The sequence below is a fragment of the Strongylocentrotus purpuratus genome, unplaced genomic scaffold, assembly GCF_000002235.5.
Source record: "Strongylocentrotus purpuratus isolate Spur 01 unplaced genomic scaffold, Spur_5.0 spur5_scaffold_14, whole genome shotgun sequence".
Classification (NCBI taxonomy): Eukaryota; Metazoa; Echinodermata; class Echinoidea; order Camarodonta; family Strongylocentrotidae; genus Strongylocentrotus; species Strongylocentrotus purpuratus.
Window position 1 is genome coordinate 34,479,553 of NW_022145599.1, and position 18,241 is coordinate 34,497,793.

At 40.2% G+C, this 18,241-nt stretch overlaps 1 protein-coding gene across 1 annotated transcript; it reads right to left on the reverse strand.

Moving 5' to 3' along the window:
• Window positions 1-635: 635 nt before the first annotated feature.
• Window positions 636-13,158, reverse strand: LOC580436 (uncharacterized protein C7orf26 homolog). Its single transcript, XM_030984821.1, has 6 exons — window positions 13,099-13,158; window positions 5,740-5,969; window positions 4,372-4,608; window positions 3,319-3,481; window positions 1,410-1,964; window positions 636-990 (listed from the first exon to the last, which is right to left on the reverse strand). Exons 1-6 carry the CDS (start codon window positions 13,127-13,129, stop codon window positions 911-913), a joined length of 1,296 nt encoding a protein of 431 aa, XP_030840681.1. The 5' UTR covers window positions 13,130-13,158; the 3' UTR covers window positions 636-910.
• Window positions 13,159-18,241: the final 5,083 nt, after the last annotated feature.

Genomic DNA, 18,241 nt, shown 5'->3' on the forward strand with positions numbered 1-18,241 from the left:
GATCAGTCCTTCTTTATGATGAAGTATCTCTTCTTCTTTTGTGGTCAGGTATTGGCTCAAACAAAGTGCTACTATGGTCTTGATGCGAGTCCACCATTTTACATCCACGCTGCGTAGCATTATCTCTTAATAGTCTCGTCACTTCTCCTGTACAGTCCAACTCCATGTGATGGAATGGCTGTGGTCACCTTCCCAATGGAACTGGGGCCTGTTTCATAAAACTTGTTATCTATAGCAAATGCTAAATTTCTATGACAAATTTGCTCTCAGCCAATCAGATGCCATGATTTAGTAGCTTATAACAGTAGCTTCTAACTTGTTATTGATATCAAGTTTTATGAAACAAGGTCCTGCTGTTGGTCTTGGTGAGAGTCCATCATGCCATCCTACCTCTTGTCCATGCCTTGATGTCACCTGTCCAAGCTGATATCGCACATCCTCTTCCGCACCATCCTTCTATGGCCCCCCTTGGATGATTTCCCTTCAAATACAGTGAAACCTGTCTACAAAGACCACCCAAGGGAGACAAGAAAAGGGGTCTTTATAGGCAGGTGGTCTTTATGTACAGGTTCCTTTAGTACAGGTTTCAATGAGAAACCATGTTCATTTTTTTTAAATGTGGTCTTTCTAGACAGGTGGTCTTTCTAAACAGGTGGTCACTAAAGCAGGTTTGACTGTACTGCCCTCTTTGCTGATTACATGACCAAAATAACGTACTTTCCTCTCTGTAATGCCCTCTTGCAACATCAACCCAATTGCATTCCCCAGAACTTGACACCGACAGGTACCTGGGACACATAGACGAAATTTCAACACTGGGCTCCTGCATAAAGATTCTCTAAATGTTCAATGAGGACTTGCATTACCAGTGTAAATTCAGTTCAGATAATACTTGGAGGCCGGACAGCTGTCATGACGGGAGTTTCTCTTGGAGGATAAGTGTCAGGAGATCGTTGGAAGGCAGCTCCTTGCAGAGTGGAATGACTTTCTCTGAAACGGAAAAAGGGATAGAAAGGAATATGAGAAATGGGTTCTACAAAATATCCTCCTGGGACAATTTGAGGGGTCAGTAACTCCACTTTGGCCATTTTGAGAAAAGAGGGCAATATAAAAATAGGGATAGACAAAGAGCAAAAGAGACAAAGGTACTGGTACAAGTACACCACCTTATTTTGACAAGAGGACACAAAGTCATATGACATTTATGAAATCAGCATTCTGGTAAAAATGATTAAAAACAGTCTCATTATACACAATTATAGTACAATGAAAACATCTTACTGGTATCTCTTCAGGTTTCACATTATCAAAATACACAAAGCGTTTTGGAATATTCAATGGACTTTTTAAATAGAAAAAAACAATGAAATTGGTGCAATCTGTCAGCTTTGAAGTCGTATCACACAAACCTTTAGTTGTATTCAGCATTCCCGTTGCCATGGATACCTGAAGCAATTGTGCTATCCTTTCTACCGCTGTCTTGACAGCATCCCCACTGATCTTATTATCCTGGATGGTGTGGACAGTCAACATGACCACGCTCTCAATGTCTGTAAGAGTCAGGGCAACAGCCCTCGATGATTTCCCCTTGGAGGAAGTCGACTTCGCATCTGACGTCGACGTCGTCACGAAGGCTTGCAGGATGCCCAGATGGAGCTTGGAGAAGAGCAGGGAGTAGTCGTGCAGGGAGAAGCGTTTATTGAGCGCCCTCTGTATCTGGGATCGGTTAGCATCCAGGATGAGAGGGGAGAGGATGCTCTGCCAGAGCAGGCCTGGGACGGGACCGGAGCTGGAGGGGTCGTGGGACGACGCCTTGTAGGAGGCGTGGATGTAGAAGGATGGAATGCGGGATGGGGGCTTGCCTGTGAGGGCGTGGCGGAGACACACGGTCGGGTGTTCAATGATCCAATCAGTAATCACATCCAACTGGGCAGGGGGGATGAGTTTGATTGGCTGTGATGTACCTAGTTAGACCATGGATGAAAAGCCATCATAGACAAAACAAAAATATCTTACAGTGATATACAGTGAAACCTGTCTAAAGCGACCACCCCCAAGGTAAACACAAAAAGTGGCCTTTGTAGACAGGTTCCTTTAGTACATGTTTCAATGAGAAACCATTTTCAAGGGAAACAAAAAATGTGCTTGGTGTAGACAGATGGTCTTTGTAGACAGGTGGTCACTAAAGCAGGTTTGACTGTATAAATCAAAATCAAATTCAACCTGCTGACAATTCAGAGAATGATATCAATAAGAATGACATATATAGGTACATGTTACTTTAGTACAGGTTTATATGAGAAACACTCTTCAAGGGGAAAAAAAATATAGTCTTTTATAGATGGGTGTTCTTCCTATCAGGGAGTTGTAATGAATGGAGATACCGTCTCAAAAGAATTTCCAGAGGGAAAGATATTCAGGATTTATTTGGCTTAACAACAACAAATATAACCCTCTCCAGCCATCAAATCTACCAACGGCTGTCCTTACCAAAGCACAGATCCCCTCTGGCTTTCCAAATATTACGATATATTAAGTTTGTCTGCTTCCCTAAGTTTTCTTAACACTCGATCGTAAAAATATGCAGGCATCGAGCTTAGAAGTCATGCGTGACACCACAAAAATGATGTCATGTTCAGTGAAGATGTATATCGCTATAACATATAAAATACAGAATCCACAACAATTGACCAATGCAACTTTCTATTGGTTATCAAATGCTTTTTTCGTGCTCGAATAACTTTACTGAAGACAAAGCCATTTGAACCAGCGAAATCGGCCAAGGAAATCGTGAGGTAGAGCGAATGTCAGGTTCTCATCATCATAATTTTCGAATTTAATTATTGACATTATGTACATAGCTAGGAAGGTAGTCCAAAGGTTTATCTCCCAAAAGAACTAAATGAAATTGTGTTATATGTTTGCACAATTGTTGGAAGAGGATTAGAAGTTGTCTATTCATCACCACTTTTTACCCCAAGTATGGGCCGGCAACGCATAAGCCGCCATGCTCGCTGGGCTGGGCTTTGGATGGATAGGGAGAACTTAGTGCTACCAGGGAGCAGTGCGGTCTTGGAGGGGGATTAAGGGGATTACGGTAGGGGGAACAAAAGACGTGCAGTGCCACGGATGACTTTCAAGGGGCCTCTTGGACGTGATCTCCATTCATTACAACTCCCAGTCCCTACACAGGTTCAAGCACATTTCACTGTACAAATTTTGTTGTTAATTTTGTTTTAAAGAGAAAGAATGAAGTACAGTAAAATGCAAAGAGAGAGAGAAGGGGAAGAAGAAGAACCCATCTATGACTGAACTCACTTTGATAGGTGTTGTAGTGTGACATGAGAGAGGTTAGGAGGTGATGGGTGAACGTAGGTGAGGTCTGGGCAACCCTCTGGATGGTCCCCTGTACACCCGTGACCAGGTCACAGAAATCCGTCATGATGGAATCCACTAGGTTGATACTATGTGATGAACAATCCTGTGATACAGACAATATTGATTCATTGATTGATTAAATTAATTTCACAATGAGAATATATAATGTGTACCAACTATAACATGGGCACTTAAAATCTAAGTCCGGGACCCCAAATTTCAACATTTAAGCAAAGGGCTCATGCATAAAGACTCTAAAAAATCTAATCTGGACCCCTTCCAAAAGATAAATGTGGATCTGCGGAGCCCTGTAATATGTAAAGAAATGTTAAAGAATTTAAACATATGACAAAGCTGCTCGTAAACAGGACCTAACAATAGCACAAGTGCTGGTTGAGCCTGGCCCCTGAAATTGATTTTTTCTTTCCTGTCCTCACTTCATGAAAAATGAAGAAAAATATATATTATGTTGAAATAATACATCCTCTAGTACCAACTGCATGAGATCAATTTCTACGACGAGTCAAAGTTACTATGGACACAGTTCTACGTACTTGTAGATCTAGCTTTAAATCTATCCAGAACCCTTCTTAATGCCCAATTACAAGCAAATTTCTGATCCTTATAGTTTAACTAAAATAAGACCCCCCCCCCCCTACCAAAATGACATCACTGCAAAAATTGAGTCAACAATCCCAATAATATATGCCATATTGAAGAGTCAATTTGAATCAACTACAATATATTTGATATGGTAAATAAAGGATACCGGTATGCATTATTACAAATATTAGAGCAATGAGCTATGAAAATAAACTAGTATAGAGGTCACTGATGCAAACACTCAAGTAACAGAGAAAGACTCTACATTTGATGAAAGAGTATTGGCTATTTTGCTACCAATAGGTCCCCCAACTTGTGATTCGTCCCTATAGTAGTGAACCAGAGTTTCAAGCTTGGATCCCTAGAAGAAGAAACGAATTGTTCACAAACCTGGTTATACATCCAAACAGCTACACAATCGAGGACGGCCTTGCAGCCGATACTAATCGCCATGGAGACCAGCCGCGTCATGGCCAAGCGTCTCTGCTCATCAACTTCCTTCAGCGGATGGCCGCTGTTACCGAAGAGACCGTCAAAGATGTTGTGGAGGGTGGCCAGTTTGGAGTTGTCCTGCAAGTAGCGGCAGAGTTCTTCAAGGAGTTGGAGCTCTTGGATCGATGTCATTTTCTATCAAGGAAAAAAAGCGCAGAAAGGGGCATATTATATCATGGTCTAAAATGTATGACACCCAATATTCAAAACTCCATCCCGACAAGTTAGTTGGCCTCTGATGACTACCCCCCCCCCCCTTCAGATCCTATGTACAGTACATGTATAAAAAATGTGTCCCAGTAATGCATAAAAGTTAAATATTACATGTACAAATGTACTACAGTTCTAGGAAGCCCTTGAAACTCCACCCCATTGAGAACAAGTTTAATCAGATAAACACCCCTAAATGGCAAGTACAAGGTATGTCCAATGTACTGTACGTTACCAAGTATTAATGAGTCATATCATGGAATTGTGAACAATTACAAGCATGTTCAAGCTCCTGTAGGGCTATCAGATATCTCTGATATGGTCTGTAACAAACGGGTCAAAATAGCTGGGAATCGCCCCAAAACCAATAAAAGAATGAATAGAGATGCTCCGACTTTATATTGTACATGAGCAGAGAGTGCAAAAATCACTGGGAAATTGGAATCCATTTCTGTTGCAATTAATTTGTTCCATTTATTGACAAGAGTAAGTCATTCAAAAATATATAAAACATCCTTGGAGTCTCTATAGTTAGGAAACACAGAGTGAAAGAAATTGATAATCACCATTTTCATGTAGAAATTAGCAATTCTTTGTAATTTTCTTAAATTTCTTTTCTTTCTTATGTTTGCTACAATTATTTTTCTCTAAGCGCCATGAGCACCGAAAGGCGAACCAGTGCGCTATACCAGTAGCCACTGTTATTATTATATTATTAATATTGATACATCTTTAAAACCATGAAAGAGTGGAAAATACATATAATTGGTGCCGATTGGAGACGGAAAAGCCAATTTATTTAAAGCCCGTCTGTACTAGTTTGGCCAGGGGGGATTAGACCTCCCTGCAAGGTCACTGACAGGTGGTTATCTCATCAAATCAGCTCTCAATTATCATAAGAAAAAGAGGATCATGGGGGACCAACAGGCACCGATTAGGCATTGTTTGCTATATAGAGAGCGCAAGTAGCTATAAGTAGTGCAGTGGGGCTTTAAACCTTTACAAAGCTCTGAACTACTATGGGGCTATGGGCTAGATTGCTCTACGGCAGCTCACCTGTAGATTCTTCTCCACAGCTCTATAGAAGACAAACTCCTGGACGAGCATCTTGACGTAATCCTGATTGGGGAATTTGCCGGGGGGAAAGTTGTCGCACTGCTCAAAGTAGCTGTGGAGCCATCCCAGGAGTGTACGGGTAGCGCTCGGGTATCCCATCTGCCCTAGCATCTGACGTAGTGCAGGGATCCGCTGCCCGATGTCAGAGTACCAGAGGCAAACAGCCTCGTCTGTAGAGAGGGCGGGTGGCAGGAAAAAAAATTTTAACCTTGGATTAAGGCTGTGCATAACCGTGTAATGAGGTACTCGAGTACACTCCCAGACTCACAGGCGAATTGGTAACATTGCCTCAAATTCAGAAAAATCCTGGATTTAGCTCATGCTGCAATCATAATTATGAACCTTTAGGTCAGTGAGGAATCCCATGACTTTTACAAGACAATCGCCTGTCTGATTGTCAAGATATTTATGATTTCATTTTTTCGTTTTCCTAACAGTTTTTTATAACACTACAGTATATTGGGGGAAATGAGTATGGTAAAATCGGTCACTCAAAGATTTTTAATTTTTTGAGGCACTTCGTGATTATTTTGAAGTGCAATTTTTTTTAGGGCTTCAATATTACACCATATCACAGACACTGACAACACGTAGGGCCGTGCATCTCTGATTTAACATTGTTAAACGATGCCTTTAAGATTAAATATTAAACTAACTCCAATACAATCTTAATTACATCACCTTTCTGGAAAAACCTTTTGTATCTTGAATATGATAAGGAAATAAGGAATCTGCATTAATTGTATACAGTATAAGGCATATCAAAACAAAAGATTACATTTATAATAGAAAAATGATTTGGGTTCATTTACTTCATTATCATTATTTCTTATGCACTACAATATATGTAACAATAAAACAAACATGTGAAATAGACATCCATAATGACAATTTGGCAAGGATAATGGGGGGGGGGGGAGGGCAGTAGGACAGAAGAAAAAAGAGGTAAATCGACAAGGGAAAGATGAAAACTAAAAATCATGAACAATGTGGGTAATGGAAAAAGAAGAAAGGGGACCAAAAGAAGCAAAGAAAAAACGCAAAGTAGAAATATGAAGACCCGCATCAACAAGAATTAAAAAGGAATGGAAAAACCGTGAAATATAGAAGGAACAGAGAGTGAAACAGAAGGGTAAGAAGAAAAAAAAACATAGAGAAAAGGGGAGAGAAGAAAAGTTGAATAGGGAAAGGAAAGTCAGACGAAATACAATAGAAAAAAAAATGAAGGTTAAAAAGACAAGCAATTAAGCAAAGCAAAGAAAAAATGGAGTTTAACTTAGTCTTAGTGAAGTATGAAAAATAAAACCTTAAATCAGTAGGGGGGGGGGGGTGCTCCGAGAATATCCTCATATAGATCTACGCGGACAAAATGCGTCCTAAAAAATAAGGATGATCTGCATTTTTCGTGGACGTTTTTTTTTCTTCCGCGCTCTGCGGGTTTCGATGTAAAAAAAAAGAATTCCGCGTAATAAATACCCCAAGTTATGGGTTGTCCGTCTTGCAGAGGATTTATCGCTCATAACGTGAAAGTCTCTGTACAAGTTACAACGTCAATGTAAAATGCATCATTGGATCAAGAAAATCATTGCAGAAAACGTTTTTTTTACATCGCCAACACGCGGATCGGAAATCAGAAATGTGGACGATCTTTATTTGTGCAGACACATCTGTCCACATTGACGAAGATGATCCTTGGGCATACTCGTGATATAGGCCCCGCAATTGTTTTGAATCGATTATAATTTTACTAGACTTTTAACTTCAGCCAACTCACTATATATACTCGTGATCGAGGCCCCGCACAACGGCATCGCGCGCACTTCAATACAGCAGCGGGGCCTGTATCACGACTATACTTATACTCGTTATAGAGGCCCCGCGCAACGGCATCGCGCGCACTTTAACACAGCCGCAGGGTCTGTATCACGAGTATACTATACGAGTCTCCTATTCAACTCGCTATATATACTCGTGATATGCGTTGCATGTTCTACAACACGGACATGGGGCCTGTATCACGACTATACTATATACTCGTGAACAAGGCCCCATCCGATGCATTTTCAAAACGGACAGCACGGTAGCGGGGCTTCTTTCACTGAAGTATAATTTTTTTTTGGGGGGGAGGGGGGGGGTGCCCCCTGCCCCCACTCCAGCAAAGCATAGAGAGTCAATGATAAAACGTATTGACCTCTAGCACTGCATACATGCTGTGAGGCAGGGACCTAGAAGTATACACAAATATACACACCACACAATATCGCATAGACTGTACACAATCATGTCGATGTAGCTGTAAGCAAAGTTTGACACTAGACTTACAATTTGATTTTTAAAAATTATTCTTTTTAACATCAGTAAGTTAAAAAAATGTAGTTTACTGCTATTTAGGTGTCATCAATTGTCACTAAAGTACCGATTTTGAGTAAAATCAGTTGAGTTTTGTACAGTGGTGTTTGAAATGTTGAGAATCAAAAGCACAGCTTTTACTACACAGCCAGGATAGTGATGCTCCTATGTGTGCCCGCCCCCCTCTCTTTAAATTTATCTTTTAGTTAAATATTTTTCCTTTTTTAATTTTCTTTTTTTTGGGGGGCCCCGCCCCCCACTCCAGCAAAGCATAGAGAGTCCATGCTCATGCGTATGGACCTCTAGCACTGCATGTGTGTGGTATGCGCGGGTGGATTTTTTCCACTTTTAATATCATAAAATGTAAGACAAATACAACATACATGTAACATAGGTTATGTATACTTGTCTTACATTTTATGATATTAAAATATCTTAATTTAATGTTAGTATAGCAAGAATTTGTTTTTAACTCACTTTTAAAGAACTGTTTTCTCCTTCTTTTACAGAGACGGCTGCATGATTCCCTCCTCGATTGCGACGACATTAAAACTGTGCACGTTGCGCTTACCATACAATTCTACATGCATCCAACAAGTCGTCACAAATACAAATCGCTCCTGGACAACTCGACACAATACCCTGGATATCTCGCCACACTACCCTGGACAACTCGACCGTAGCAGGTTGTCCAGGGTATTGTGGCGAGATGTCCAGGGTATTGTGTCGAGTTGTTCAGGGACGCGGCGAGTTGTATTTGTGGCGAGTTGTCTGGAATTTGGTGAAACCATATGTGACGCTATCTTGCGCAATATCTGACGGGTAGTTGTCTTATCTCGCAGACGTTTTTATTTATTGTTTTATCGCAGGTTTAAAGCACCTAGCTAGCCTCTTATTTCGTACGAATTTCTAGATAGACTATAGAAATACCTATTATTAGAAATACCTACTATTATACCGCGGCGAGTTGTCTGAAATTTGGTGAAACCATATGTGACGCTATCTTGCGCAATATCTGACGGGTAGTTGTCTTATCTCGCAGACGTTTTTATTTATTGCTTCATCGCAGGTTTAAAGCACCTAGCTAGCCTCTTATTTCGTACGAATTTCTAAATAGACTATAGAAATACCTATTATTAGTATCGTTATTATTATTAAGACCCCACAATTGCTAAATTGAATATTATACTTTGGAATTATATAGTAATGCTCCGCCACCCCTGTTGGCTTAGTTGGGATGAAATGTATATGTATTTAATACCAAACTCTAAAAACGCTCGTACGCAATAGCCTAATGCTGTGCTGTGTACACAACCGATCGCGTCCATATCAACGAATTTCAATTCGGGCGTAGAGGGCGAGACTGGTCTTAAAAAAAAACAAGGGAAACGCTCTCGGTGGTCTCGCCTGCATAACGCAATTCAATATGATAAACCAGAACGTCAATGGCGTAGCGCTCATCCGCATCTCGCAACAACAAATATCGTAAATTTTATGTGGTACACTTTTGAACTGGTCAAAAAATAAAATTTGATGCCCTGGAAGGGACATAATTTCATTTCATTTGCATAAAGTACAATAACTAATCAATGGAGCAAAATCTCACAATTCTGTGTAGAAGTTTAGTGTTCCAAATTTAGCTCTACCAGATAAGGCAAACCAAATCAAAATCGGTCAAGAAATGAGGGAAAAGAAGCAATTTTTGTTATTTTTGGAATAAATTTGCATCAATTACCATAATTAATTAATGGAGCACAATATCAAAACTCTGTGTAGAAGTGTAGTGAACCAAAGTTAGCTCTACGATATAAAGCAAACCAAATCAAAATCGGTCGAGAAATGAAGGAGAAGAAGCCTTTTATGTGATTTCGAATAAATTTGCATAAATTAGCATAGATAATGAATTTCTCGATTCTGAGTAGAAATTTTAAATCCCCCTCCTAGCCCTATCATATGAAACAATCAGAATCAAAATTGGTTGAAAAATAACGAAGAAGAAGCATTTTGAAAATCTTGATGTTGATGCCACAACAAAGTCTAAGTTTGTTGACCTTAAATGACCTTTGACCTTAACTTAGTGACCTGAAATTCTACTCACATGATTGGGGAGACTTGATAACCCTATAGTCCAAGGTTCATTGACTAAGAACTTATACTTTCAAAATTATATAAAAAATTCAAAAACTTAACCTTAGGTTAAGTTTTCGATGATGATGCTACAACATAGTCCAAGTCTGTTGACCTGAAATGACCTTTGACCTTGATTTTGTGATCTGAAATTCTACTCACATGATTGGGGATACTTGGTTACCCTATAGTCAAAGTTTCATTGCCTAAGAACTTATACTTTAAAAATTATATCAAAAATTCAAAAACTTAACCTTAGGTTAAGTTTTTGATGTTGACGCCGCCGTCGCCGTCACCGGAAAAGCGGCGCCTATGTCTCGCTTTTTGCTACGCAGGCGAGACAAAAACGTCATTAAATCTGAAAATGGCGCACGTTAGCTGAAGACGATTGGGCTATAAGCAAACAAGTAGGCCAGATGTCTGGAAACCAAGGAAATTTACACCAACGAAACTTGTAAGTTCCATTCTTTATGTATTTGTGATGGGTTACACTGTATATCCCATTTAATTAATTAGTAGGACATTTGAAAGTAGGCCTGAGTCATGTCGGGATTTTCATAAACCGGGTCCCGACGGCCTTGTACCGATCGGGACCCGGTGTCCCGAAATCAGCTCGCAGGATTTGTCACTTGCCTCTATAAAAAGCGCATAAAATCAGTATGTCCCTTAAAAGTGACCTTTTTTATCAATCAAATAAATCAACACATGCATACCTCGGCTCAGATCGGTATATTCTTCCATTTGACATTATTTTCATCCATGATTGGCGATGTTTAGTGCCATTTTCGTACCTCTAAAAGTAAAAAAACTGGGGCAGAAATAGAAAGACAACATTCGAGCCGCCATTTTGATTCATGCAGGTTGAATAAATCTGGTCAAAAAATATGAATGTTAGAATAATAAAACGGCTTTCTAAAAATTTCTTCTGTACAATATACCGATCATATAATATTTTAAAGACAAAATAAATATTTATCTCTTATTTTAAACATCGCATGCTTTTTTTTAAAAGCTGAAAATTACTTGGTAATCAAGAGTTTCGATACGGATAGCTGTTGCAAAGCAAGTTCAGACTAGTCTCGGAAAAATGCGCAGTGCTCCTCGTAATTAGCTGTAATGCGTACCAGAATGAACCCAAACAAAGACGTGATCGTAACTGAGAAAAAAAATCATTAAAAACTACGAGAGCACAATTGGAAAGACAACTACTGCTCAAAATTACCATAATCAGATAGATAACCTGGACAAAGAATTCAATAATCGCCCAAGAAATGCCACAGAAATTGTGATAATCGAGGAGTAACTAGGTACATTTTTATCGCAAGGGGCCTGCTGCAATTACTTGAATCCTTTGTTATACTGCTTTTTACCGTAGAGGGCGGTATTTGCCTCGTATAGCCTCGTGTTCAATTTAAACAGGTGTAATTCGGATATTGCAGCAGGCCCTTCCGATAATGATTGTACCTATAGTAACTCCTTAAATATCACTATTTATGTGGCTTTTCTTGGATAACTATTGTTTTCTTCCTCCAAGTTATATGTATCTGCTTACGATAATTTTGAGTAGTTGTCTTTCCAATTGTGCTCTCGTAGTTTTTAATGATTTTTTTTTCTCGTTACGATCACGTCTTTGTTTGGGTTCGTTCTGGCACGCATTACAGCTAACGTGGAGCACTGCGCATTTTTCCGAGACTAGTCTGAACTTGCCTTGCAACAGCTATCCGTATCGAAACTTCTTGTGATTACCAAGTAATTTTCAGCTTTTAAAAGATGCATGCGGTATTTAAAATCAAAGAAAAAATATCTATTTTGTCTTTTAAAAATTATTCGATCAGTATGTTCAAAAGAAGTACTTTTTAGAAAGCCGTTTTATTATTCAAACATCAATGTTTCTTTCAACCTGATTTATTAATCCTGCCGAGAGACCCGTCCAGTACAGTAGCTAGCTAGCAGCTGGCAACAACAAACCCATGGGGCAAACTGCCTTGCAACCCATATTTATATCAGCAGTTCGGATCGATTCAGGATGAGCTAGAATATGATTGGTAACAATTAAATACTTAAGTTTTAAGGTGGATTGATTTTAGTGGTGTGCAAAACTACAATTTCTTACATATTTCGTTATTTTTTTTCGGAGCGTCGGTTCTCAAAAAACGAAACCGGGACCCGACGGCAACGGTCGGGTCCCGGTGTGATCGACCATACCGACTCAAGCCTATTTCATTTGAAAGTGTCATACCGCAGGCTTTCAAAAGTGTTGCATTAATGTGCTGGTGCCAGTGTTGCCTGTTTTACTACACAGTCAGGATAGTGATGCTCCTATGTGTGACGCCCCCCCCCGCCCCTGTGGCTACGTGCCTCCCCCCCCCCCCCCCCTCCTCCTAATTCCTTTTTATTGCTGTCCGTCATGAAAATGTTGGCTGAAGTCAGACTGAAGTTAGAAGTCTAAGATGATTTGTAATCGATTACAAGACGGGTAAGTTACAGGGGGCCCATTTCTCGAATTTTGAAATAGAAACGTTATTGTCTTGGGTTAATTGTCCTAAGCCAGCGCCAGGGGTTAGTTGCCGCATAGGCGTACGCGTATAACCGAAACAAATTTACAAATCCGCTCATGAACAGACAACACATGAAAACGTACGAAAGGGACCATGACATTGAACGTCTTAACTTTATCATCATAAAAAAGGCCCATAACCAAATTAATTAACAGTACTAATCATTCACATAGGGAAATATCATCGGCAAATGTAACCTAGCTAGTATTTCGAAACACAAATTTAACTTCAAGACATCCAGTGCATTAAATAAATGTATATTTACCGACGGGTTCATCTTCCATGTATGCGTCCATCTTCTTGCTTGCTCGTGCCCGGTCGTTAGTTGGCGCTAGACGGATTAGCCCACTGGTCAGTCAGACGTGATTAGCCCGCATTGCGAGGAAAAAAATTTCGGGGGCTACTTTCAAGCTTACTTGCATAAAAATAACCAGGCACGGATACCCGGTTGAAATCAGCCCCAAATTTGGCAAAAATGTACTGGCAAACAGGGACGTGCCCCCCCCCCCCAAAAAAAAAGTTAGTGCGCACTCCCAAACCCCCCCCCCCCCCCCCCCCCCCCCCCCCAATGAGCGAATTTGCGGCCGGCGCGATTTTCAAATATTAGGGAGCATTAAAAAAAAAAAAAAGTGCTCTTACCCCCCCCCCCCCTCCACTTTCGTGGGCTCTTTTTGGCATTTCGGGGGCAAATTCGCTCCGAGCCCCCGTGTATTATTTGCGAGGTAAATTACAGAATGTTTTATAACTTTTAAAGCCCCACTGTCCTACTTGAAGCTAGTACTTGCTCCCTCTTTATAGAACACTTCCCCAATCGGTGCATGTTGGTCCCCCATGATCCTCTTTTTCTTCTGTTAGTTAAGAGCTGAGTTAGCCACCTGTCAGTGACCTGGCTGGGTGGTCTAATCCCTTCTGGCATAGTAGTATTGACGGTCTTTAATTAAAAGGTATATGTCCCATTTGCAGGCAACAAAAATGAAAAGGTTAAATTCCGGAATTTGAAAGATAATACTAAATTAGAACTTCCCTAAGGTACTAGCTATGTCCCATTTGCAGGCCAAAAAATGAAAAAGTTAAATTCCAACTGCATTTGAAAGATAATACTAATTTAGAACTTCCCTATAAGGTGGGGCTTGAAAATGTCTTCAAGTGGGAAAATAACGACTATTAGTTGTCAAATAGACTTTAGGGTTATAGAGCCCAAAAGTAATAGTCTTGATTTTCAGATTATTGTACCGAGTGGTCATACGTTTTATGCTGCGCAAAGATTTAATCAGTTTAATCTTGGCCATCACAAGAAGTGGGTTATTGATGTAGACAATGTACCCTTTACAACTCTTTTCATGTATGTTGTTACCAAAGAAGAAAAAAAAGCCAGTCAGTCACTCAATAGTGTCTGACAGTGAAGTCTGGCAAGTAAACGGGTTTCCTTGCATAATTTGAATATGAGGACACTGCTAACGTTTAAATTTCACAGATAGGACATACATGACATATTCATAATTCCTGCAAAGTTCTACATAATTTGAGGTTGGCAGTGCAAAAGGGATATTGGCCTTAAACAAAAATCTTGTATTGCCCTTTATAAATAGCGTGTGATAAATCTAAAAATCTTTCAGATCAAAGTATATATTTGTTCTTTAGGTAGAGTGGTTCGTACGGTATTATAAGAGGAATCTGATTATATCGTTCGACCTATTGCGTGCGAAGGTGCGATAAATATATTAATATTTCAGATCAAAGTATATATTTGTTCTTTAGGTAGTGGTTCGTATGATATTATAAGAGGAATCTGACAACATTTAACGAGAAAGCATGAAACATTTTGAGATCAATTGAACTTGTTTTTATAATATATCAATGCAGGAGCGGCGGAGTGTCTTCCTTTCAAAGTTTTGTTTCTCTTACATGGTAAAAAATACTGTTTGAGCATACTGGTTTTGATGGTCTGAATATTCATTGTGAGCGATCGAAGCTGGCGAGCTAAAAAAAAAAGAAGAAGATTTGTGACGTCGCAGGGCGAAAAATTACATATTATAAAGAGATGACAAAAGAAACCAACCCTTATGGAGTTTTAAGCACAATCTAATCATGAAAGACTGAAAAGACCTTTTATAAGAAACATAATTATATTAACTTTAAATACGAGCGAGCATAGCGAGCGAGCTATAGGTAAAATTAAAGAAAGGGTTTTAAATTAGGAGCACATTGTATGGTGAAAGTAAAAAAAAAAAGGAATTACCAGATGTGGAAATAGGACACTTCTCGCCGTATCCGGACACCTACCCCTGGACATCCACCCCGGAAAACCACCTCTAGGATAACCACCATCTAAGACAACTACCTTCTAGGACAACTACCCCCGGACAACTACCTCCAGACAACCACCCTATCCCCGGACAACAACCCCGGACGAGAAACCCCAGACAACTACTCCCTAGGAAAGTTGTCCGGGGTAGTTGTCGTAGAGGATGGTTGTCGTACAGGGGGTAGTTGTCTGGGGTAGTTTTCCCCCCTTTTTTTTGTCCAGAAAATTTGGCCGAACGATATCTTCTTTCGTTGGGGGGGGGGGGGGTATGGTCACCTTTTTTTGGTAACCTATTAGCAAAATTTTTATTTTTATTTTTTACTTTTTTATTTATTTATTTTTATTTAAACAAAAATTGAGGTGGGGGATTCCTCCAACATACCTTTGTACGCGAATGGGTACGAGTCTAATCAACGTGCTCTCAGCGCTTGCAAATGTTGTCGGGACTTTGCCACTAAGCTTTTGAAGAACTTTCGTCATTGGCTACCGGAAAGCCAATCTTTTTTGGGGTCCCAAAAATATTGTTAAATAATGAAGAGTAAATATGATGTGTTTTTTACAAATATTTTAATTTTCAGTCATTGGCTGCGATATGTTCATGAATAAATACCTTACCTTACCATACCTTAAAATTGGGGGCAAAGTGCCCCCCCCCCCTACAAACCTTTCAAACCTTCCAAATGCACGTACGTCATCACACATAAATTTAACTTCGCACACATTAGGAATAGTAACATGCGTGATGTTGAGTGCGCCTTGAAAACTCACTATTGTATTTAGGCTTTAGCTTACAGACTTGGATTATGGATATGATATAAATGTATAATCAAATATTTTACATTATAGATATTGGACCATAAATTATCACTAATTGCCTTTTTAAATATACAGGAAATACAACACTAAAATTGAGAAGAAGAAAAAGAAGAAGAAAAGGAAGATATTTTAAAATAACGAACAACACAATGAGTTAGCATGGGCATTCTATAGTAGACTGGCCAGATAAGAGCTATAGATCTATATAGAGCTAGAAATAACTAACTTTCAGCTCAGTTGCCGCCTAATATTATATTGGCCGCCCGCGCGATCGAGAGTGGCATTACGGAAAACCGAAGGCAATATCGCAGTCATTCATTGCGTCGTATTTTCTGCTAATTTCTCACCAATGACATATCTTGATTTCCATCATCGAATTAAGCTGCCCAAGCTGTGGACACTTTCGTGAAACGGGAAACCACCATTCGCTCCGATCCGCACCCCACACAAGCTTGTGCATGCGGACGAACGAGCCGATGATATAGGCCCTAATTTCCATCTGGTAAGTACGGGAAATTCTTATAGATCTAACTACCAATTGTCAATTTTTACCTTTACCCTTGAATATGAAACTGAGAGTGAGAAGAATGCTGTTGAGTGTAGTCCCCCGGGTGGTGGGGGGGGGGGGGGGGGGAATACTCAGATTTGGTTTGGACGGGGTGTGCCGCTCAAGCCTCGAAACCATTCAATCATTAAGAGGGGTCAGTTTGGGTCTTTATCTCGAAAAAAGACCCATGTATCATAATTTTCAGGTGTTTGCACCTGAACTTTGAAAAAAGGAACCAATTTTTAATGGTATTTTTTGTTAAAAGTGGGACCCACGTTTGTTTTAGGGATTTTTTGTGAAAAAGTTACCATTACAATTTAGAGCGGCACATAGTCTATACATCCCTGTATGTCTTAATATGTGAGTACCCTCCCCTCCCCCCCCCCCCCCCCACCCCGGGGGTGTATAGTCTGGCTTCCAGAGCTGCCAAGTAGGTTTTTGTCGGAAAGCATACTACGAAGAGCGGCACTAGAGGTTGGGGGCGTGGGCGAGTCCGAGGATATGTCACGTACAGTTCATGCATACACTCTGCTGCTAGTGCTAAGCTGTACAAGCTTTTTTTTAGGGGGGGGGGGGGGTTCTTAGGGTTGCCAACTTTGAGCCAGAGGTGAGAGTGGGACATTGCAAGGGAGTGAAGCGGCTAAGCCCGAGAAGGGTAATGAGCGCTAAATTTTTTTTCTGGACAAAATATTAAGTGGAGAATAATCAAAAGGGGGAGGGGTTTTGTGAGCACTTTAATTTTTTTTTTTTTTTAATTTTTTTTAGGAGGAGGGGGGGGGGGGGGGTCATATTGGCGGCACGAGGGGTAGGGTCTATGATATAAAAGGCATTAATAAAAAGAGCGGAACTAGAGGTTGTATGAGCAGCACTATAGCGGTCGGGTCTGTGATATAAAACACATTAAAGGGAGTCACTCGTCAGTTTCCATGTGCAGAAGGCCATAATTCGCTGACAACAAACTTGGTGGATACAAATCATTAATATGTGTACTGTTCAGGTATTAGGTCTGCACACAGCGAACCCGTTGGCCAATCGAGAAATACCCCCTTGTCTCTCGGAGATCTCCACTGTGAGAGAAAAGTGAGATAATAACGTTACCATGTAGGGGTCTCTCTCTCTCTCTCTAAGTGCCATATCGTTTGACTTTGGCGATCATGCTGTTTCACAACCCTCGGCTCCTAGCCTTCTGTATTAGTACCACTCCCAGTTTTGTCACTCCTCTCTCTTCCAACAATTTCCGCAGACTGTCCATCCAAAGTATCCTCCTTCCCCTACTCCTTCCCACAATTTTCCCTGTCAAAGCAAGATTCTCTAGGCCTTCTTTACGTGTAATGTGACCCATGAACTTCAACTGCCTAATCAACATCTCACGTATCATTTTCCTTTGCACTCCAGCTCGTGTAAGAACTTCCTCAAATAGTCCAGGGGATTTTCATCATTCTTCTTAAAAACCACATTTCGCAACTTTCCAAACGCCTTTTAGTATCAGAAGCTAAAGTCCATGTTTGACTACCATACATAAGTATTGGGTAGATGTAACAATTCAATACCCGTAAATCTCCGTGTATAATAAGGCGCACCTGTGTATAAGGCGCACCCCTATTTTGGGGAGGAAAAAAAAAAAAATTTTTGATTTTGTTGTTGTTTTGTTGCCGAAAACCCACGCGGGGAAGAACCTTCATTTAACATCGAGGTGCAGTTAAAGGCGCTGATTTGTTCTTGTAAACTTGTCACAAATAA